The sequence below is a fragment of the Anabrus simplex genome, chromosome 7 (genome assembly GCF_040414725.1).
Source record: "Anabrus simplex isolate iqAnaSimp1 chromosome 7, ASM4041472v1, whole genome shotgun sequence".
Classification (NCBI taxonomy): Eukaryota; Metazoa; Arthropoda; class Insecta; order Orthoptera; family Tettigoniidae; genus Anabrus; species Anabrus simplex.
In genome coordinates, this window is record NC_090271.1 from 94,257,194 (window position 1) to 94,281,531 (window position 24,338).

The 24,338-nt window shown below is 37.0% G+C and overlaps 1 protein-coding gene across 1 annotated transcript in view; it reads left to right on the plus strand.

Moving 5' to 3' along the window:
* LOC136877708 (integrin beta-PS) overlaps window positions 1-24,338 on the plus strand; it is a 240,078-nt gene that overhangs the window by 120,437 nt on the left and 95,303 nt on the right. The window contains exons 8-9 of the mRNA XM_067151918.2: window positions 9,522-9,680; window positions 23,778-23,912. Coding sequence (XP_067008019.2) covers window positions 9,522-9,680; window positions 23,778-23,912 — 294 coding nt within the window. The remainder of the gene's footprint in view (window positions 1-9,521; window positions 9,681-23,777; window positions 23,913-24,338) is intronic.

Genomic DNA, 24,338 nt, shown 5'->3' on the forward strand with positions numbered 1-24,338 from the left:
ATATGTTCCTCATTGCCAGATGTTTCATTCTGGGCTTGTGTCAATGTCATACACCTGTCAATTTCATATGTTACGTACACATGTTATGTTGTGTGACCCTTTCATTCTGATAATTCTGAAAGGTTCCGCTTCGAATGCTAGCGCTGTACCGCGTCCGGGGAGCCATCTGGTGACGAATGAACATACCATTTCTACTTCTATTATAATGTCTAAATTCAAAGTTCATTGTTTGAGAAGCCTTTCTCAAGGACAGTTGAGGTTTTTCTTCTGATGATGCAAAGCAAAGTTCTCTGCGAAATGTGAAGAATTTCACCTTATTTTCTTGACACGGCATAAGCCCGAAAGCCTGTATCATGTCTAAAAGTATGGGCCGTGAAAGCATCAATGGCAACAATAGACAGGATGTTACGGGTATACGTGCAGATATTTTGCTAGTCGGTAAAGAAAAATACATCTCAGATTATACGCTATGTACTTTTACCTTGTCCTAGTAGTTTCCCCATAAATGAGCCAAATATTTCAGGTCCTAATGTGTTTTGAATGGCCGTAGTAGGAAATGCTGGTTATGTGATACTGTTCTCGTGTAGTGGAGTTGAATTAGCAGTAGCCTTCAGCTATTATCATAGTTCATTGCTCTTAAATGTAAACAAAACAAGTTTGGTAAGAATGGTGTGTATCTTGCCTGTTATCGAAGGGAAGCTATTCATTCACAAGAACAAGGCATATTACCTATTCTAAAAACATTGTATCTCCTTACTCATGGAAGTAACTTGCGAGGATTAGTAAAAGTTTGATATACAATGGTTCGTCACATCATTCTCTGTTGCTACAAGAAATATCTGCACTCAGACCCATAACAGATATCATATTTCATGAAGTTTAATGAAAACAGAGTATGTAATGGTTTGTTATTGTATAAAGTATACAATTTTTAAAATAATATATGAGCTAATTGACATCTGATTCATATTTATTTTCACTGTATATTTTGACAATTTTTTAATTTTTTTGGTGTAGGGGTAGCATGCCTGCCTCTTACCCAGAGGCCCTGGGTTCTATTCTCGGCCAGGTCAGGGATTTTTACCTGGAACCGAGGGCTGGTTTGAGCCTACCGTGATTAGAATTGAGGAGCTATCTGATGGTGAGATAGCGGCCCCAGTCTAGAAAGCCAAGAATAACGGCTGAGAGGATTCGTCATTCTGACCACACGACACCTCGTAATCTGCAGGCCTACGGGCTGAGCAGCAGTCGCTTGGTAGGCCAAGGCCCTTCAAAGGCTGTAGTGCCATGGGGTTTGGTTTGGTTTTATTTTGACAATTTTTAGGGCCTATTGACATACATATTTTGGAATATTTTAGTTCACAACTATCCAAAGACTAGTTGTTACTGTGACAATAAATCAAAAGTAATTAATGGTATCTTTTTTGTAGCAATGCTGCAATGTTTAGTTTAATTAGAAGTTGTTGCAAGCATAGCAGGATTTCACAAAATTGTTAATAAAAATCTTGAAGAGTGTATATATAAATATCTCAAGATATCCAATTTGTGAGAATGTCTCTCAATGTCTTAAATGACAATATTTTACTCCATACCAACTTTTAAGGTAAATTAAAGAAACATGCATACACATTTATTTCTATTTATAGACTAATATTGTTATTAAAAAGACACATTCAGTTGAGCAGGAGACATTAACTTGAATTGAACTAAGATCATAGATGCAATGCAATGCCAGTAAGCTTGTGCTCTGCATAAAGCACCAATAGATTTCAGCACCAGATAATGTGCTTTTCATTCAACAGCAATGCAGAGTACATACATTCATTTTATAGCACAAAGAATTATTGTAACGATTTAAATCTTGTAAATAAAATTCTAGGGGGTCCTCTGTAATGTTATTTCTTTCATCAAATTTTGATATATTTATCCATTTTAGGTCAACCCGAGATCATATCAGTAGTTTTTAGTTTTCGTGTCTGTTTGTTTTTCTCTTTGTTTGTTCCACCATCACGGGTTTACAACTGAATAGATCTCAATCAAACTTCATATTTGGAGTCTACTCATCCAGAAACAGGTTTCAACATGCATATCATTTAAAAGTCACTGAATAGACTGGAGGTTTATAGGAAGACTCAGAGTTTTTTTCAGTTTTCTCTTACACTATTGATTACACGTCAACCAAACTTTGTATTTAGTCTACTCATTCAGGAGCATGTTCTGATATGCATATCTTTTAAAAATCACTGAACAGACTGGGGATATATAGGAAGATCAGAAGAGATATTTTCAATTTTCTTTTATACTATTGATTATATCTCAACCAAACTTCATATTTAGAGTCTACTCATTCAAGGTCAGGATTTGATATGCATTACATTTTAAAATCACTGAACAGACCAGGGGTTTACGGGAAGACCAGAGACGTTTCTCAATTTTCTCTAACAGTATTGATTATATTTTGACCAAACATCATATTTAGAGTCTACTTATCCAGGAGTAGGTTTAAATATACATATTATTTAAAAATTACTGAACAGACTGGGGGTTTGTAGGAAGATCAGAGGAGTTTCTTTTTCAATTTTTTCTTGCACTATTGATTATAGCTTGACCAAACTTCATATTTAGAGTCTACTGTCATAAGGACAAAGAGTACCATAACCAATAGAAAGGGTTGATATAGGATTTTGGGCTTATGCTGTGTCAAGAAAATAAAGTGAGATTCTTTATGTTTCACAGAAAACGTTGCTCTGCATCATCATCTGCATAAAGCACCAATAGATTTCAGCACCAGATAATGTGCTTTTCATTCAACAGCAATGCAGAGTACATACATTCATTTTATAGCACAAAGAATTATTGTAACGATTTAAATCTTGTAAATAAAATTCTAGGGGGTCCTCTGTAATGTTATTTCTTTCATCAAATTTTGATATATTTATCCATTTTAGGTCAACCCGAGATCATATCAGTAGTTTTTAGTTTTCGTGTCTGTTTGTTTTTCTCTTTGTTTGTTCCACCATCACGGGTTTACAACTGAATAGACTGGGGATATATAGGAAGATCAGAAGAGATATTTTCAATTTTCTTTTATACTATTGATTATATCTCAACCAAACTTCATATTTAGAGTCTACTCATTCAAGGTCAGGATTTGATATGCATTACATTTAAAAATCACTGAACAGACCATCAAAATTTGATGAAAGAAATAACATTACAGAGGACCCCCTAGAATTTTATTTACTGAAGAGACTGGGGGTTTATAGGAAGACCAGGAGAGTTTTTTCAATTTCTTTTTTTATACACTATTGACTATATCTCTACGGAACTTCATATTTAGAGTCTACTCATCCAGAAGCAGGTTTTGATATGCATATCATTTAAAATCACAGAATAGACTGGGGGTTTATAGGAAGACAAGAAGAGGTTTCTTTTCAATTTCCTCTTACACCATTGATTATATGTAAAAATCTGTGGACTATATGTGAAACACCTTTTCATTTTAAGTAGTTTTTGTTATGTACCTAATTTTGCTTACTCTTCAAATTACAGAGAAAAATACTATTTTATACGGGCTTCATGCTCTGCAGCCAGTGACAGACACCCTCGCAGACCTACAGTTATTTGAAGGATACATAACAGGAGAAAATCACAGGATGCATAATATTTCTCTCGTCCTGAAAATGAACCCCACCTAATGTATCTGAACACTGAGGAAACATGCGGTAGAACCTTTCCTTTGATGTCTGTCAGTTTTTATATTCCTAAAAGAGAAAAACTGGTGGACTTATTTCAACCAAACTATTTATTTGGAATCTACTCACTCAGGATTGTGTTATCAGGTGGATATGATGTCATGGTAATCACATGGAGTTGGTATTTATAGGAAGACTAGCTGTAGGACCCGGCCTTGCCTGATTGGCTTTTGAATGTTTACTTTAAAGATTAGTATTAATAGTTAGTTATCTGCGAAGTGAATTTTTATAGAATTCCTTTTCGGGATATTGATTCTTAACATCTATTATGAAGCTTTAGAGTTATTTAGATGTGTTTGATTTTATGTTTTTGATTATTTAATCATCAAGTAAAACTTTATCCTTGTCGAAGCTTGAATTGACTGGGAAGTATTTGATCCTTTAAAAAAATGTATGTATTAGTCGCGCTATAGATATGATCTCTTTGAGACTGTCACCAATCAGCCATGTGACTCCAAAAGCAGTGGATTCAGCACTAATCTACTATCAAACCCCATTCTTCCTCCCGTCTCAATGGAGGCTGAACATGGACTTAAACGGCATTCAGAGCATCACAATATATTCATCTCAGTGACACATAAACATTGGATTAGACTTTAATATCGGTTATTTTTATATTATTTTCAAATGCCATCTCCTCTCATTCCCCACCCCCAGTGGGGGTTGGTATGTTTTATCTCTATAGTATTATTCTTCCAGATGGTAAGTCATATGTGTACCAAGATTCGTTGAGAGCTATTCTGGAACATACCCACATACACCCATATGTAAGACTTAGCCATCCAGAGTATCACAGTTCAACTCAGCCACCTCGTAAACTATGGTATTCGACATTAATATCAGTCATTTTCGTTTATTTTCATATTTCACCATCTCTGCTAGGAGTGCTAGGGGTGTTTTACACAACAGTATTGTTTTTGATAGTAAGAAATATGTGTACCAATTTTGTATGAGGACTATGTTGGAAGAAACACTTATACATCCGTAATTTTGGTCGTTTTGGGCAATATCCTTTCCATCCCTTCTCATCTCCATGCCGATGGGGGCTGAAGATGGACTTCAGCGACGTCCGGAGTGTCACCATTCTTCTTAGCGACCACGAAAACTATGGGTTCGACACTATTTTTGATTATTTTTATATCTCAGCCCCTCCCACCCCACCCCTAGGAGTGCTAGGGTTACCATACCTCCTCGTAGTTTGTCTCCTGGAAGTAAGTCATAAGTGTGCCATGTTTGGTTGAAATCTCTCCCGTAGTCCAGAGAAGTATGGATTCAACACTAATATAGGTCATTTTTAGTTATAATTATATTTTGCCCCCTTCTTTAGGGCTTCTAGGGGTGCCTTGCTCCCACAGTATTTTTTCCAGATAGTCGGTAATATTTTTACCAAGTTTAGTTGACACATATGCTGGAACAACATATAAACATCCATAATATATGGTCATTTGGACATTTTAATTTCTTCGTCCCTTCTCTCGCCCCTGCCGATTGGAGCTTAACTTGGACTTATACGACATCCGGAGTGTCACTATTCATCTTAGCGACCACGGAAACCATGGATTCGATACTATTTTCGATTATTTTTATGTATCATTCCCCCCTCGCCCCCCACTCCAGAGGGTGCTGAATATGGACTTCAGAAAACCCGGTGTGTAACTATTCATCTCAGTGACCCCGAAAACTGTGGATTCAAAACTTTTCTGCTATTTTATACCTCTCCCCTTTCTCGACCCCTACCTCTGAGGGATAAAAATTCCGGAGTGTCACTATTCATCTCAATGCCCCCGAGAACTATGGATTCAACACTATTTTTCGGTTATTTTTATATCTCTCTCTCCCTCGCCCCCACCCCAAAGGGGGCTGATATTGGACTTTAAAAAATCCATAGTGTCACTATTCATCTCAGCGGACCTGAAAACTATGGATTTAAAACTATTTACAATTATTTGTATATCTCACTCCCCCTCATCCCCACCCCAAAGGGGGCTGAAATCGGACTTTAACAAATCCGAAGTGTCGCTATTCATCTCAGCGACCCAGAGAACTGTGGATTTGACACTATTTTTGATTATATTTATCTAGCTACCACCCTCGCTCCCACTTCAAAGGGGGCTGAACTTGGATTTTTAAAAATCCAGAATTACACTATTCACCTCAGCGGCCACGAAAGCTATGGATTCAACACTATTTTCGATTATTTACATATCACCCCCTTCGACCCCCACCCGTAAGTGATAAAAAGTCCGGAATGACACTATTCATCTCAGCGACCCCGAGAACAATGGATTCGACACTATTTTCGATTATTTTTATATCTCACTCCCCCTCGTCCTCAGCCCAAATGGGGCTGAAATAGGACTTTAATAAATCCCCAGGGTCACTATTCATCTCTGTGACCCTGAAAACTATGGATTCGACACTATTTTCGATTATTTTTATATCTCACACGCCCCCGCCCCAAACGGGGATAAAATTGGACTTTAAAAATTCAGAGTGTCACTGTTCATCTCAGTGACCCCAAAAGCAATGGATTAAACACCATCTTCAATTATTTTTATATCTCCCCCTCGACCCCCGCCCCTAAGGGATACAAAATCCGGAGTGTCACTAGTCATCACGGCGACCCCGAGAGCTATGGATTCGACGCTACTTTCGATTATTTTATATCTCATTTCCCCTACCCCACACTAAAGGGGGCTGAACTTGGACTTTGAAATATCCGGAGTGTCACTATTCATCGCAGCGACCCCGATTATGTATTCGATGCTATTATCGATTTTTTCTTTTAAATCAGCCCCTCGCCCCCCCTCCCCACTCACATTTAAGAGTGCTTGTGGTGTCTTTGCCCCACGAAGTTTGTCTTCTGGTACTAAGTCACAAGTCTACCAAGTTAGGTTGAAATCGCTCCAGTGGTTTAGGATATGTAATACATAAATATCTACATACAATGACATTGATGTATATAGATCTATAGATAGATTACATGACTCGCCTTTGCTCGTTGGGAACCCCCAGTTGCTCTTCGTTAGGAGTAGGCGATAACTCGTGTCATTCCACTCTTGATATTCTATATGTTTATCAGTTTTTTAAATATTTTACACATCTAATAGAGAGCTACATTCTTCAAACTGGGCAGACCTATCAAAGTTGGTCCTATATATTGAAAGTACGTCTCGATCACAGCATGTTGGATTGCTAATAACAGTCACGGTCATTCATGAAGCTCCTAGCAAGGAGCTTTATAAACCATAGTGACATGTTCCCATCCTCCTATATACAGTATTTCTTAATGGACTATCAGGATATAGCGTAAGCTGCTGTCACCTAGCAACGTTTTGTCCATCAAGTCAATTCAATCTTGGTGTGGCTTTGCAATTTAATAAAATTACATAAAATTACTCATAATAATAAAACTACCTATCCAATTTTGTTCAAACCACTTCATAATTCCTCTCAGATGTAATAAGAACAAACTGTGAAAATTTCAGCAAAATCAGTCCAGTAGTTTTTGAGTCTATTAATTACAAATATACCAACATCCAATTTTATATATATAGATTATTCTCAAATGTTGTCATTAACATTAGGTCTATCAAAAGACTGTATATAACAAACGTTTAAGAATATGTTATTTCCGTTCCTTTATACCATGTACGTATTTATCGTACGACGGATAATAACACAGATGGTTATGAAAAATTGAATTTTTAGTCCAAGGGCCATGGGGCATGTCGTGCATGTCACTTCAAGGTGGGTAATGGGAAAAACTAAAGAGCCATTTTACTCTTTTTGGTAAGGCAGGTATTAAGAGAGGTATCATCAATGTCAGAGTGCCACACAAGTGACCAGAGATACGATGTGCAGCCTGAGAACAACAGAGAATTTCACCCAACTTCAGACTAGGAACTGTACTATACAAAAAATTCGTAAATCATCCTCATTGTCTCTTGAATTTGTTCAGCTTCATCATATTTTCATTACTTCCCCAGGCTGTCGTAGGAAAATATCATTTTGACATGTCGCATTAAACATGCAAATAGAGCCATGTTACTTCGCATAAATTCCTGAAGGAAACATGTAATCCTCTCCAAATTCATGTGCAAATAATGGGTACAAATGCTAGTTCTTAATAGTTTTTACTTGTAATTGTTACTTTTTCCAAAAAGTAATTTTTACTGGTAATTTACTTCTTGAAATAAAATTGTAATCCTTACATTCTAATAATCATTACATATTAGCAGGCTGATTGATATACATCACACAGGAGCAGAAATGGCAGAAAAATAAATTATGATGATACAGTAATTTGTTCAGTTCTAATACAGCAGAACCAGTAACTTCACCATTTCTGGATGAGGTACTATACTTTCTTAAATCCTCAGCACTTTCAAAGACATCATTCTTGTACAAATGATGTTCTTAAAGACCTTCTTTCAATTGCCCCTACAGGGCATCATTTCAGTAAATGCAAAAATGTATGTTCACCAAAGGTGTCAAGGCTTAGCGATGGGAATCTTAAGAACCAATTAATTTATTTGCAAAGTGAAAAATTATTTGAAATGCTAAAAGTCATTAACTAAAATAAAATTGGAAAACGATAATTTCGAAAGTTCTGATGTAGTTCTCACCTAGTGATGATAGCTGCTTAAAGTCTCTATGCTGAAAAAACCCCACACGAAATGAAGTCATATATTTTCCTTGCAAACTTTGTATTATCTTTCTTTTTCTTTCTTTTCTTTCTTTTCTTAATTCATTTACCCTCCAGGGTTGGTTTTTCCCTCAGACTCAGTGAGGGATCCCACCTCTACTGCCGCAAGGGCAGTGTCCTGGAGCATGAGGCTTCAGGGCGGGGCGGATACAGGTGCAGAGGCCGACCAGTATCTCATCCAGGTGGCTTCACCTGCTATGCTGAACAGGGGCCTTGTGGTGGGATGGGAAGATTGGAAGTGATAGACAAGGAAAAAGGAAGGAAGCGGCCATGGTCTTCAGTTACGTACTATCCCGATATTTGCCTGGAGGAGAAGTGAGAAACCACAGAAAACCACTTCGAGGATAGCTGAGGAGGGACTTGAACACCCCTCTGCTCAGCTGACCTCCCGAGGCTGTGTGAACCCCATTCCAGCCCTCATACTACTTTTCAAATTTCATGGCAGAGCTGGGAATCAAACCCAGACCTTCAGGGGTGACAGCTAATCACACTAACCACTACATCACAGAGGTGGTCAACTTTGTATTATGTGGAGAAAAGTCAGTGAAGACCAGTGTTCTGAAAAGTAATTGTAATTTTACTAATTACTTGAAAAAGTAATTTGTATTTGTAATTGAGTAAAATATTCCCCAAGTTACTGTAATTCAGCCCAATTACATTTTTTTTTGTACTCTTCCCATCACTGATTGTATTACATTGTTGCCTGTATCAGGCATGATGACTCAGTAGAGCTAATTCTGTTTTAAACCCCTGTTATACATTATTCTGTTGCATTGTACCTGCACATAATAATTAGCCTGCTGAATAGTCTCTCTGTTCTCAATGAAATATCTGGAGGAGCAACCACCTTCCTTTCACGTGGTCTGATCTAAGCAGGGACTATATGTAACATTATTTCCTTCTGTTTTCTTTTTCTGTATAGGATTGAGTATAATAACTGTGGAAATAGGTTCTTGTGTAAAGAATGGTTCTTATATCTGTATCTCATATTGTTTCTTCTTGAACATGTTAATGATATTATGGTAAAGTAGTATTTTTTCTTCCTTATTTTTCATCAGAAATTAACCCAGCGTGTAGAGATAACAGGAGTATTTGATAAGAGAGTTAAGGTTCACTATTACTCCAAATGTCTCAACCCTGATGGAGAACTAATGGAAACAGATAAATGTGAAAAAGTTAAGCCAAATGATAAAATCACATTTGAAGCCAGAGTAAAGGTAAGTGTTCATTTGATATATTGTTCACATGGAAACTAAGAAAAGTTTTCTCATTAAGAATTGTTTAAGAAGTATGTTAGAAAAATGTCATAATCATGTGAATAATCCATTATTCTTTATTTCTTCCCATGTAATGATTCTAATGCAGCATTTCTCCATCTGTGGTCCATAAAAATGGGACAAGTGGTCTGCAGGAAGACTTAAAAACTGGATTCAGTATTGCTAAAATATTTTTTCCATACTATGATTCCACGTGGTTGGTTGGTCGGTCGGCACAGTTTATGTCACAGCACCTTAAACCAATATGTTTACAGTATGCATTGTAGGCCAATGTCTGAGACTTATAGTGACACTAAACCCAGATCAGCTTTGATATTTGTCTAGTAGGAGGAAGTTATTGTGCTGGTTTAACATTATTTGTAAAGTCAGTGGTGTGTATAAAGCACATGTAGGACTAAGGAAAAAGTGGCAAAAGTACCATTTCTACTACTGACCACATTCACATTGTGATACTGTTTGCAAGAAGGATGGTGAGAAGTGGATGTCACTGCTTATGTTGGAGTGATTTAAAGTTAAAAACTTCATGATCATTCTGTATTGAATAGAGAAATAAGATGTACAATATTAGAAGGATCCACCTTTCAATACTTCATTGTAAGTTGAACAAGTTGTGACTTCTTTTTAGTTCAACTTACAACGAAGTATTGAAAGGTGGATCCTTCTAATATTGTACATCTTCTTATGTTGGAGTGAGTTGGTGTGATGTCTCTAGAGTTCTGAAAAAGTTCACGGATTGTTACAAGTAATAAACTTCATTCTAGTTCTGTCATTCATCATCTTCATTTCCCGTTTCCAGCTTCCCGGATGGGGTTGTGAATCAAGGACCTCCATTGCTGCCTGTCTCTCCACCACTCTTCTCCCTTTTTAAGTACATCTTCTGGTTTTCCTCCCCTCTTTTCTATCCACTCCCACACTGAATCTGTCCACCTCTTTCGGGGTCTTCCTTGTGGTGTCTTTCCTGTTAACTCCTCTGAAAAAGCTTTTTTTTTTTTTTTGGCACTCTTTCTTCTCCCATTCTCATCATATGCCCATATCACTTTAGCTTTGTTGTTTCTATCCGGTCTTGAAGTTTCAAGATTCCTGTCCTTTTCCTTATCTCTTCATTTCTAATTCTATCCTTCCTGGTCTTGCCCTCAGTACCTCTTAGGAATTTCATCTCCGCTGCCTGTATTCTACCCTCCTCTCGTTTTGTTGTAGTCCACGACTCAGCTGCATAGGTTTTGTATGGTTTCATAATAGGTTGAATATAATACTTTCTTACATTTCTTCAGGACATCTTGGTTCCACAAAATACCCCTTACAGTCTGGTAGAAGCTGTTTGCTTGTTGTATTCTTTTTCCAATTTCCTCGGTAATCTTTCCATCTTCTGTGATCACACTTCCCAAGTATTTAAAACTTTTAACCACTTCAAGAATTTTATCATTCAGTTTTATCTTTCCTTTTCCTTCCTTCCCCTTGTCATCTCTATTGTTTTACTTTTCTCTGTGCTTACTTTCATCCCAAATGTTTATATCTTGATTCCATACATCTACTTGTTTATGTACTTCCATTTCATCCTCACCCCATATCACTACATCATCTGCAAACAACATGGCCTTTGTTGCCTGTCTGCCCAATCTCTGTTCAATGTTCTTATGAATTTCATCCATGACTATGATGAACAGTATGGGGGATAATGCACTTCCCTGTCGGAGACCAGTTTCAACTTTAACCCATTTTGTTTTTCCTATACTAGTCTTCACACTACTAACACAAATTTTGTACATAGCTTTTATCATTTGCACTTCCACCCTGTTAACTTTTCTTTTTTTCCTTAACGTGTTCCATACTAACTGTCTGGGCACTCTGTCATAAGCCTTCTCAATGTCAATAAATGTCATCACTATGTCTTTTCCAAACTCCCATCTTTTCTCCATCATATGTCTTAATGTAAAGATCAGGTGAAATGTTGATCTGTCTTTCCTAAAACCATACTGTTCTTCTTCCATTTCTCCTGCTAGTTTCCTCCTCAGTCTTCCTTCCAATTCTCTCTCAAATATCTTAGGTACATGGGCAATAAGGGTAATCCCTCTGTAGTTATTGCATTCCATTTTATCACCTTTTCTTAAATATTGGGATAATTAAACCCTATCCCCACTCTTCTAGGATCTCTTTCTTCCTCCAGATTATTCTAAATAATCTATACAGCCACTGTAGCCCTATTGGTCCTGCTGCTTTTATCATTTCCGTAGTTGCCTCATCCACTCCTGCTGCTTTACCGCTCTTTATCTTTTGTATGGCTTCCTCTGTTTCTAACATCGATATCACCTTTTCTGGTTCTTTTTCTTTCCCATTGTTTCTTCTTGCCCCTTCTCATCTATCAGTTCACTGTATTTAATATTTAGCAATTCTGAGAAGTATTCTTCCCATATTTTTTAGTATGTAATTTCTTTGCATCAGTATCTGCCCTGTTTCAGTTTTTACAAATTTTGTATCTTCCCTATTTTGTACACTATTCTTCACCAAACCATACAAAACCTTTTTACTTCCTTTTATATCCTCCTGTAAAGTTTCTGTAAAACTTTCCCAGCTCTTCCGCTTCTCTTCCTGTACAATTTTCTTACATACCTTTTTGGCTTCTTTATATTTCTGTCAATTCTCTGTACTATTGCTGCCTATCAACTTCCTCCAAGCCATTTGTTTCTCTTTAACTGCTTCCTTTATCCTGCTGTTCCACCAAGGAGTCTCCTTTTCCTTTTTGCTCCCTGATAATCTTCCACAGGTGTTTACTGCACACTTTACAAATTCATTTCTGAAACATGTCCATTCCTCTTCCACACTATTCAAGTCATCTTTGGGAATTTCTTTCTTCAGATTCTCTTGAAACTTTTTCCTTATTTCTTTCTCTTTTAACTTCCATCCATTTATTTTTCTTTCCCTTCTTCCTATTAACTTTGTTATTTTCTTCTTCTTGGGGTGCCTTCTCCTAGCGGAGGTTGGCGGTTCACATAGCCAGCTCCGAACGTGATGTTGCAGCATGGGAAGCATCTTCTGAAGTGCAGTTGTGCCATCTTCGGATGACCTTCAGCCATGAATTCCTCCTCCTGCATACAAACCTATTTCCCTGTGGTATTCGGAGTAAGCGGCGATAATTTTACGTTAAGCAAAGCTATGCCATATGAACTTAAAAGGGATATCCTTCAGGATCTTTAATGCAGTGGTTTCCCGTTGTCTTCCACATCCTAATGCCGTTGACCAGTGGTAGGTTCTTCAACCTTTGGGGACCATTTCCTGTCCCGAGGACAATAGAGTGCCCTAACCTCTACCCGCTCATCCACCCTCAAGGAGACGCTTGGCACTTGGTAGAGGGGATCTTCTTATACCGGAAGATACTCGTTCCATTGATTCATTAGCCGCCTGCATATAACAAATTGTCATAAACAGTCGTTGCCCCTTCTCTACTGTGGGGAGGTGAATGCCAGAATTTCACCATTATTGAAACTGAGACCATAATGGCTTTTCTCAATTTCTCTGGATCTTCATTTGGCTACCACCACTTACTTTATGGTCTCCTTCAAAATCTGCTCTTGGCATTGCTGTCACATCTTCCAGTTGTCTACGTTTCTCCTTCTACACCAGAATAAGATCAATCATTGTCTTTATCTTTTTATCTCCCCAACCATATCTAGTTATTTTTTGTGAGTTCTTTTTTCTAAACCACATATTGCCAACAATTAATCCATTCCTTCTACAAAAATCTATTACCAAATCTCCTTCTTCATCTTGGTTTCCATAACTGTAGGAGCCAGTTAACTTTTTTTTCCCTGTCTGTCTGTTCCAACATGTGCATTCATGTCTCCCTCTATTATAACCTCTTTGTCTTCAATACAACTTTCCAGTTCTTCTAGAAACTCTTCTAAACATTTATCTGCATTCCCCGATTGGGGTGCATAAACCTGTATAAAATCCTTGATTCCATCTCAAGTCCAAGTCTAACTTTAATTATCCTGTCACTGATCTGGTCAATTTTGTCCACATATTGCACTAGGTCTTCTCTCAATATAACACCAACACCATTTGTTGCCATCTTTCCTCCACTCCAATATAATCTATACTCTTTCTTCAATTCTTTTTGACCTTTCCCCTTCCTTTTTGTCTCACTTATTCCCATCATTGCTATGTCTTTCTTCTCCATATACTCTATCAGTTCTTGTACCTTGCCATTCAAAGTCATGACATTGATGATACCAATTCTTGTGATGTCTGGTATCCCACTTCTCACAGTTCCCCCAGAGCACCGAGAACTGCGCGTCACTTCAAGGTGATGCTCTAGCATTTTTTGAGGCCTCGATTCACTCACACTCATTTTATAGGCTGTTTTTACGATGGGTTCGCCACTCCCAAAGGCATTTTATTACCTTCTGCCTTTAACATGGAGTCAGATGCCTTTTGTAGCCGCTCCTCTGGAGTACAGATGCTACAGGTTTGCCCCTTCTGCCATCTCCACCATAGCGAAGTCCATCTTCTCCGCTGTAGATGCCGTTGAGGTCTTCACCCATAACCCAGAGCAAGGGCCCTCCATATTTATGGCCCCTGGAGAGAAGGTGTCCCAGTATTTTAAAGCCCACAGGAATTGGGCTACCTGTTGGTCCGCGGGTTGTATTGGGTATTTCAACCAGCCCTACATACTGTAAGGGCCCCCTATCCGTCACCTGGGAATGCGCTCTGTAGGGGTCAGGTTCCCCTGGTTACTTATTGGAAGTTAACCCCACCCACAAAGGCTGAAGTTATTTGCAGAGTCTGGTTCTGTATTGACTTCAAATATCTATGATGAAATTCTAATAGAATTCAATTATATTGGGTCCACCTGTTCAATACATTTCTACCATTTATTAAAGGGTCTATTTAAAGGTTACATAGTTGTTTAAAATACCTTGAACATGTTTCAACCTAGCTTAGAGGTCATCACCAGCAAAATAATAGAGAAGAAAGACATACAACAACAAAAACATTGATACATTAAAAAACCGAGATAACATGTAGTCAACAAATGCAATTGGAGTTTATGTTAAAATGTACATAGCTTCTATATTAAAAATATATTCAACAAGTACACTAGAAACTGTTAAAAATGTACATGGATTCAAACTTGGATATTCAACAAGTACACTGGAAAACTGTTAAAAATGTACATGGGTTCAAACTTGGATAAAATAAGTTGTGAGTGGACCACTTTCTTTACTTCTTCCACTTTTATAACACGCGTGAGAAGCAAGTCAGAGTGAGGCTTGGATAGGGACCTGCTATAGGGATATTCACCAGCTTTGATGACCATGTCTTTTGAAAGGAATCTTCATAAGAATTAAAGCTTTTAGCATTGTGGTGGTCATGCAGTGCAGATCTATGTCATACAACAGGCTATCTGAAAGCATTAGTTTCCTACTACCAGAAATACCATGTCTTTTGAAAGGAATCTTCATAAGAATTAAAGCTTTTAGTATTCTGATGAGAATAAGGTCCCATTTTCCTATTCCGAGGCCAGAATTCAAATTTCCCTCAGTCAGTACACTGAAGCTACCGGCTACCAGCACTGTATTGTCATATTTTAAAGAAATATCATTCGAATTTTAACATGTGATGAACAATTTTATGAAAAATAGTATTTATTATCTTTAGTGTATTCTCAAATAATTCATAAAGGACAGGGGTTCATCCATTTTAAAAATTATCAGACAGCAATAATGATGTATCATATTCTGTTACGAGATACTATGGTTGAAGAAGTCTTAAATTAGACAAAACATGTACCAAGGAATGTTTAATATATTTTAATTCTGAATATGTTTTCACTTGTAAAGTGAAGTGTATTGATTGGGTGGACCATTAAACCTAACACTAGTTCTTAATTGATAATGCTCATGTCCATCAAATCGAAGTGGCCAATCAATTCCTTGACTTGCATGACATACAGTGAACAGCATATTGTGTAGATATGAACTGTGTTGAACATACATGGCACGAAGAGTGTAATTGCCCACTGTCCTAATCCGCCTGTTAATATTCAGCAGCTGACTGAAGCTGCTATCCTAAAATGGGATAGATAATCTGCTTCAAAACAAGCTGGATGTTTTAGTGCTCCATGCATGCCTCAGGGCCTGAGGTGGCTATATACGGTATTGATCTGCCAGACAATGAATGATAATAGTCTGTAGACATCAGATGACAGACAATAGATAGTGTATACTAGGCAAAGAACGCTTGCCAATAAACCCTTGATAATAGACTCTGGACTTCATTTAACACATGCTTATATGGGCATCCACTTTCCCTTCCTACTTGTCATGACATAAACAATGTGGGTAAGGTCTGTCCAATCCAAAGAGAGAGATCTCTCATACTTAAAGATGATTTGCTATAGCAACCATATCTGCGGACTTCCCATGCCAAAGACTTGATATTCAGTAGCATTCTCCTTGATTGATGGCTTCTGCAATCTTCTATTTTATCAATAACTCTGAATTTCCCAAATGCTATACAAATACCGCATTTCTCCTAATCCAAGACGATGTTTCTAAGAATCTCATACGAAAAATCAAGGGTTGTCTTGCATTCGTGACCTAACATTAATGAATACCACTGGCATCTACTAGGATAACCACACTGCTTCTCTTCACCCCCCGCACGCACAAAACTCATTGACAACCAACATCCGTGGCAACCGATCGTACAGGGCCTCCGTGTAACGTCACTGGATCTCGGGAAATAGTGAAGAGAGAATGGCATTCTATTAGCTTCTACAAAAGCATTTCTCAAATCCACTGAATGGCTTCAAAACATGTGAGCCTTTGAATTCTTAGAAAGGCCACGGCTACTCAGTGGCAGAGTTTTAATCCGTCTACTGTACTTGACGCTTAGTAAAATGAAGTTTTATAGACAGCAGGAATATTTTCGTGAAAGATCGTCATATTGCAAAGATAAAAATTTTGTGATGTTCTGTATTGAACTGTATCACAATTAAATTGAAATAATAAATAACATAGTTCAACCTATTCAATACAAGTAAATAAGAAATGTAGTGTTACATTCCTATTTAATTATAAGCGGAAGCGGTGCCAGTTTCGACCCCAATCTGGGTCATCATCAGCTGAATAAAATGCAAAAACAATGCTTAGGTAAATAAGAAATTAAAGAATGAGTCTTTCACAAAAACAGTTGAAGAAGCACAATGCCAATCCCCATTATTTTATATTGCTTCTTCAACTGTTTTTGTGTTTTAACACATTGGCTACCAAGCCATTTTGGCTTCCTTCTTATGTGCCAAATTGATTTTAACACACTATCTTCATATTTCCTGTTTTGACATGCCTATGTATTGCCTATAAAACATAAGCATAAAACATAACATACGGTAATAAATGAAAAAGAGCAGAATGAAACTGTCATGCAGCACATTTATGTTGGTCATTATGGGTATATAAATTTGATCTACTGACCCAATCTAGCAGTGGTCAATTAGAAAAGTAAAAGAATTGAAAAATATTTTCCACTTATAAGTAATGTATATTATTTCTGTTTCAGGCCATAAAACTGAATAAACTTATCTAGTACAAGTTTGAAATAAAATGTCTTGCATTTTCATGTATTTTATTTGACTGGACATTGTTATTTTGGTTACTGTTATTTAAGATAGTATGGCTGACTCAATCGGGTCGGCAAAAGTGGGTCTCATATGTCATCATTCAAGAAGTGTTGTAAAATGTGTTGCGAACCCCATCGGCTGATTTTATTGAGTCATTGATATGGCTCAAATTCTCTCTTGCAGTCATAGTTTATATGACCTCCACTGGACTGTGCCAAGTCAATGCAGAAGGCACCAATTTTGTAATCCCCTAGCAACCATCTGCTGCTGGCCCTATCAGACCAGTGGGAATCTTGACAATTACATAGGGTTGCATGTAATAAACTTAGACTGCCGGTCTAGTCAGACCCCCATGGTAGTTAATGTGTTAAGGGGAAAACAATGAAATTATCAGTCTTTAGATATACTTTGTATTTAAAATGAATGGATGTCTGATTGACTACTTTATGTTGATTGATTGAAAGAAAGGATTTGAAATTACTTCAGTATAGGAATAGCAAAGATCCAACTACACATTTACTGATTTTACAAAGCTTTTACAAATTTTGAAAGCTTTTGAGTTTATAGTGATAGTTGTCAATTACAATTGATCATAGACCAAACTTGCATTGATGCAGCTGCAGCATGTCCACCTCTTGCCTGCTGGTCCTGGGTTAAGTTCTTGGCTTGAACAAGGATTTTGACCCTAGACTGATAGCCTGAGTGTTCAGTCAGCCTTAATAAGACCAACTGAAGAACTGTTTGATATGAAAGGTCTCATCATGCTGACTGCATGTCTGCTGGTCATCTGGCTAGGCAGCATTTGCCTTGGAACACCAATGAAATATACATGCCACAAAGGGTTCATTTATTAATTTGTTTCAATAGCACGTTTGTTGATATGTGGTTATTGAAGTTTCTGTTGCTTATGGCTGATTTAACTATGTTTATGGCTGGCCTGGGGGAAAATTTTGATTTTGATTTTTAGAAAAAAAGATTATTGCTTTGTCGACTCTAAGCCAACTAGGATCTATAATAATAAAAGGAAGTGTTTGTCTGTCTGTGCGCAATGCCCAGCAAAATCTACAGCATGCAGAGATCTGAAATTTTGAATATAGGTAGATGGAAGGGGGTCCGAATGCATCTCAAAGCCGGAATTTTCATTTTCGCTTTCGTTGGTGAGTTATGAACAAAAAACCATTGGAAAACATGTATTGAGATATGGCAATCCAACGTGATGTCACCAAGATTATATGCATAGTCACTGTCGCTAGACAACGTACATAAGGTAGGTAGAAAACACAATTCAAGGAGCCTAGGTCCCTGGCGTAGGAAGCTGTTTTTGGTCTTATATAGTGTGAGGGCATATGACGCTGTTGATGGTGATTCGTCCGTCGAATGGGGATGTAAAGTCTTGAGCTATTCGAGAGGAGTGGGCTATGTGCCAGCGCCGGGTTTCATCCTCTTCATTCTTACTACCATATATCATGTCATTCATATCATCTCATTAACTCATCTGATTAGGTTGACGTCATGAAAGATATCCGGTCGTAAAAACTCGCAACGAATATATATCTCCCTTCATACCCAAACCGCGTAGAGAAAGGGGACAAGGGATGGACATGTATACATTTAGAGGAAATATATAGGACACAAGATAGATGATAAGAATTAACAAGGAATAATACATATATCAGTCAAGATGCCATTTAAGTCCGTGGAATAGGCAACCATTTTTCTTCGGTCCATGATGTCTGTCTGTCTGTCTGTCTGTCTGTCTGTCTGTCTGTCTGTCTGTCTGTCTGTGCGTGATGCCCAGCCAAATCTATGGCAAACAAAGATCTGAAATGTTTGTCAGAGGTGGGCAAAGGTTTTCACCTAAGACGCATGACTGTGTCTAATTTGCACCAAGGCATGAAACTGTCAACGTCATCAATAAGCAACACTCACAAGAATTATCTGGTTATCATGTTTTCTTTCAAATAACTCAATTTCATGTTTTATTATTTCATTTAGAGAAAACACAGGCTATAGTAGAGATTATAACAAACACGCACAGATCTGAAACTTTTAACATTCGTGGCCACAGCATTTCACCAATTATGCATGGCTATGTCAAAGAGCAATTCTTGCTCCAAGAAGTGAAGGCATCAACATCATCAACAAGCAACTTTTACAAGAATGATCTGATGTTCTACAAAGTTACAAGTCTATCGACTACACGGCAGAGCTTTTGAAAGACTTGGAGTCACCTGGAGTACCCTTGAACATCATAGAGTGGAAGATTGTGGCACTGATTATCCTTCTTAAGAATAAGAATCCTGCCCTCTGCAATGAACATGACTCTGAAACTGATGACTAATATTATTGAAGCCATTCTCATGATAGGGCATGTCGCGAGCGAAGCAATATTCATTCCTCGGATTCGAATAGTTTCTTCGGATATACAGTTTAAGTTTAGATGTCTGCAGTTCCCCGTTTGTTTCAGTTTCACTATGAACATCAACACGGCACAAGAACAATCTCTTAAAGTTGTACAACTCCATCTTTGAAAAGGCTGCTTCTCCCATCATCAACTGTACGTGGTTTGTTCAAGAGTTGGAAATACAAATGCACTATATTATATCTTAGCTCCATTTGGAAGGACACTAATATAGTACAACCAGAAGCTCTATAAGGAAAAAAATAGTTTTTTATTATATAAAACAGCTGAATTAATAAATGTGGGCAAAGCTGTGGGTACATGCTATTTAATAATAAGAATGTTCGTTGTGGGATAACCCAAATTGGCCTTCTTCCATCTACTCACTCATGCTTTATTTAAGGCATTGTTGTTTATATGTGCTGGTTCTTTAATTCATAATATGAAAGATTCCAAAGATATTAGATTTATGGAGAACATTTGTAAACAAATCCTGAATGTACTGTTTGATGATACATGGAAATAGACTAGACAGACAAAATAAAGTATTAAGTGTAAGGAAGAATTCCAGTTTGATAACAAAAAAAAAAAAACAAAAAAAAAAAAAATCTCTGTACAGGCCATAAAGGTCCTTGGAGGAGTGGAAGGTAAAGGCTTCCACTATCTGTAACCTTGACAATTAATGGGTGCCTGGCTGCCTTTTCGCCCAACAGTTAATTTGGTTCTACTTTTTGATGTAGGCTGAATGAACCTCAGTGTTATGTTCTTCCCACAGAAGTGGAAATCTTGCCCCTAAATGTTTTAACTTCCCGGCAAGGAATAAAACCCTTGTCCTTCCACATGAACTGAGCATGCTTTTACCTCCTCAGCTTGTCAGTCCCTCCAACTTGATTTATTGTCTGATTTCTTCCTTATTCTTGAGAGTCATTTTATAACTGTAGGATGAGATAGACATGATATGTAAGATAGCAAAACAAGAAAGAATTCCTGGAGAAGAATTACCATATCCAAAGTAGATGAATCATACCAGGGACGTAGCCAGGGGAGTGGTTTACTGGGGATTAGAAACCCCCCTGTGATTTTTACAATAAAAAAATAAACAGAAACTGACAATAAACAATAAAGTAAACAAACATTCAGAAACATCATTGTAAATTCAACAGATCTGTTGAATCTATTTTCTAAGAAACCTCGAAAATTGGATTTTAGTTTATAAACTGAACATAAAATTTGCTGAAAAACTGTTGACCTTGATTGTATTGTTCTTGTTCTGTATTTTAATGTGAGATATTATAGTGTGCTGCATTCTGGATCTCAACATTATTCACTTGTATCAGTGTCCTCATAGTGACAAGTCAAGCATGCGCGCAACACGCACACATCTTCATTATGTTCTATCATAATTTCATAATTTTGGAACTATAACCCCCGTCCCCCATCGGCTGATCCTGACTATGCTACTGAATATTACATATCTGCAGCAAAGACAGGTGCAGCATATTGGGAAATCAGAGAAATGCTCAGGGGAAATAGCAGACTGTGTATGAAGATTAGAAGAGAATCTACAACTCATGGAGCCCCTCTTAAGCATTTTAAGGACCAGCTGAAACACATCATGAAGACAACTGGTATAGATATACAGACATGGGAAGAATGTGCTGTGGACCTCTCAATGTGGCAGAACACTACATCCACCGCTGTCAACTTGTTTGAAAGAGAATGCCGCAGACATCAAGAGGACAAGCGACAAGCAAGAAAAATCCGTCAATTACAACCCTGCCCTCCTCCATCCATTCAGTGTGATTTGTGTGGGCGTATGTTTTATGCCAGGATTGGTCTGTTCAGTCATCATAAACACATTCATAAACTGAGTTGAACAGGTCAGTGTATGCAGGAAGAAGTTACATTTACTCGGATCGAGTTACAGCCAACGACAACTTCTGTAGAAATGAGACGAGGCAAAAATTGAAAGGAACATGTATGGCAGGGTTGTATTTCTACTTTTTAATTAAGAAAAGGGAAAAGTGTGTTTTCAGCTATCACAAATTTACTTATTATGCAAATATTATATACTAGCAATTACCCGTGGCTTCGCTCGTGTGGATTTCGTAATTTGATCAAAGTAATTGTTCCTCGGCATTGTACTAAGACATTATCTGAAAATTCCTAAAGTATAAAAACTCACCCAAAAATTGAGTTTCATATACCCCAGAAATTCTTTGTAAACCATGTTTGTGGTATTACCTTTTGGGGCTAAGACAACCATGCAAAACAGAACTATAGTCCTACATGTGAGAAACAGTCTTCTCTCAAGTCGAAAAAATAAATACATGTTTCTTTATTTTTAAAGGAGATTCCGAATACTAATTTTCACAACTGTAACATCTCCAGTTTTTAAGATATAAGTATCCTCATAAAAAATACTTCAACTATTTTTTAACCCCACCCCCTCTCCCGTTAAGTCTCTTCTCCGAAAACAAGTACATGTTCCTGTATTTTTAAAGGACTTTCCAAATACCAAGTTTCTTGTCTCTAACATGTTAAGTTTTTGACGTGTAATGTAGATATACTGGTATTCATTTTAAAAATTCACCCGCTTTTCCAATTCCTTTCAGCCCCTTAACTGGATTCTCCTAAAGCAATAAAATACATGTTTCATTATTTTTAAAGGAGTTTCCAAATACCGTTTTTCATGTCTGTATGTCTGTAACATCTTCAGTTTTTGAGATAAATTACTCATAAAAATAATTCAACTTCTTCTTCTTCTTCTTCTTCTTCTTCTTCTTCTTCTTCTTCTCCTTCTTTACTTCTTTCCACCCCTCTCCCAAATTAAGTGGACTTTCCAAAAACAAAAAAATATGTGTTTCTTTATTATGAAAGGAAATTTAAAATACCAACTTTCACATCTGCAACAGCTTCAGTTTTTAAGATAAAGTATCCTCATAAACATATTTCAACTCCTTATATACTTATTTTCAACCCCACACCCCTTACGCCAATTTTCCGTACAAAAGAAATGCATGTTTCTTTGAAATAAGATTCCAAATACAAATGTTCATGCCTCCAACATCTTCAGTTTTTGAGATATAAGTATCCTCATAAAAATAATTCAAATCCTTTTTCACCCCAGCCCATTAAGTTGATTCACCCCTCCCACCCACCTCCGCTCCAAAAATGTGTAGTTCTTTATTTTTAAAGGAGATTCCAAATACAAATTTTTACGTGTGTAAAATCTTTAGTTTTTGAGATATAAGTATACTCATACAAAGAATTCAACTAATTTTTCAATTAATTCAGCCTCCTCAGGTCGATTTTCCAAGGACAAAAGATTACGTGTTTCTTTATTTTGAAAGAAAATTCCAAATACAAATTTTCATGTCTGTAACATCTTCAGTTTTTGAGATATAAGTATCCTCATTAACAGAATTCAACTCCACCCTCGCCCATTAAGTTGGTTTTCCCCCACCAAAAAAAATGTGTGTTTCTTTATTTTTCAAGGAGATTCCAAATACCAATTTCCACGTCTGTAGCCTTCAATTTTGAGATATAAGTTTCTCCAGAAATATCCAGTAATTTTGGCTCACCGATGTGAGTGAGTGAGTGAGTGAGTGAGTGAGTGAGTGAGTGAGTGAGTGAGTGAGTGAGTGAGGAGTGAGTTTGTTTTTTGCTGATATGTTATACAGTATAGAGTAATAAATTAGTTGTAGCACTGTGAGCAACTGAAAAAATACCTGGACAATGTTATGAGATGGACAGCAGACAATGGTTAATGGGGTGAAAAGTTAGGTTCTTTGCTCTAATAACAAAATACTATTATATTGTTTAGAATTGTTTCTCAATATAAAATTATACTTTTTAATTTGATTGTGGCATTTTTTAAAGGGAGGGAACTCCCAATAAATTTTACAAATTGACATCTCTGATAGGATGGATTAAATATTTCAATTTGATCAAGTGAAGCCAAATTGTTACCTTAAATTTAATTAATGGAGGTGATGAAAATGTTCTTCTTGTACAGGTAACGGAGTGTCCTCCGGAATATGATACTGTCTGGAATACTACTCTGTATTTCAAACCTGTTGGCATCAATGAAACTCTTGAAGTAGAACTGCAGGTGTACTGTGGCTGTCAATGTGAAAAGAAGGAGGAACATGTAAGTGAGATCAGGAAGAAAAGGGAACAAATTTATTGGGCCCTTTGGAAACTACACAGGGAATTTAAAACTTGAGAATGTATTCTATTGTAAAGGTTCATTGATTGTTAATTTATTTACATTATACTTTATTATATTTATTTCTTTTTTCATTTATTTATTTATTTATTTATTTATTTATTTATTTATTTATTTATTTATTTATTTATTTATTTATTTATTACCAGTGGTTCCCAAACTTTTGGCATCTGCGGCTCCCTTTCCCTGACGATCACATACCAGTGGTGCTTCTATGGGAGTTACAATCATATAGTTGCTTACTCTCTGATTCTAGTACTTTTATTGGGTAGATTACTACTTAATGTAGAGATATTAAGTTCATCTATATATTAAACGAGTTTACTAAAAACGGGCTTTGGCAAATCT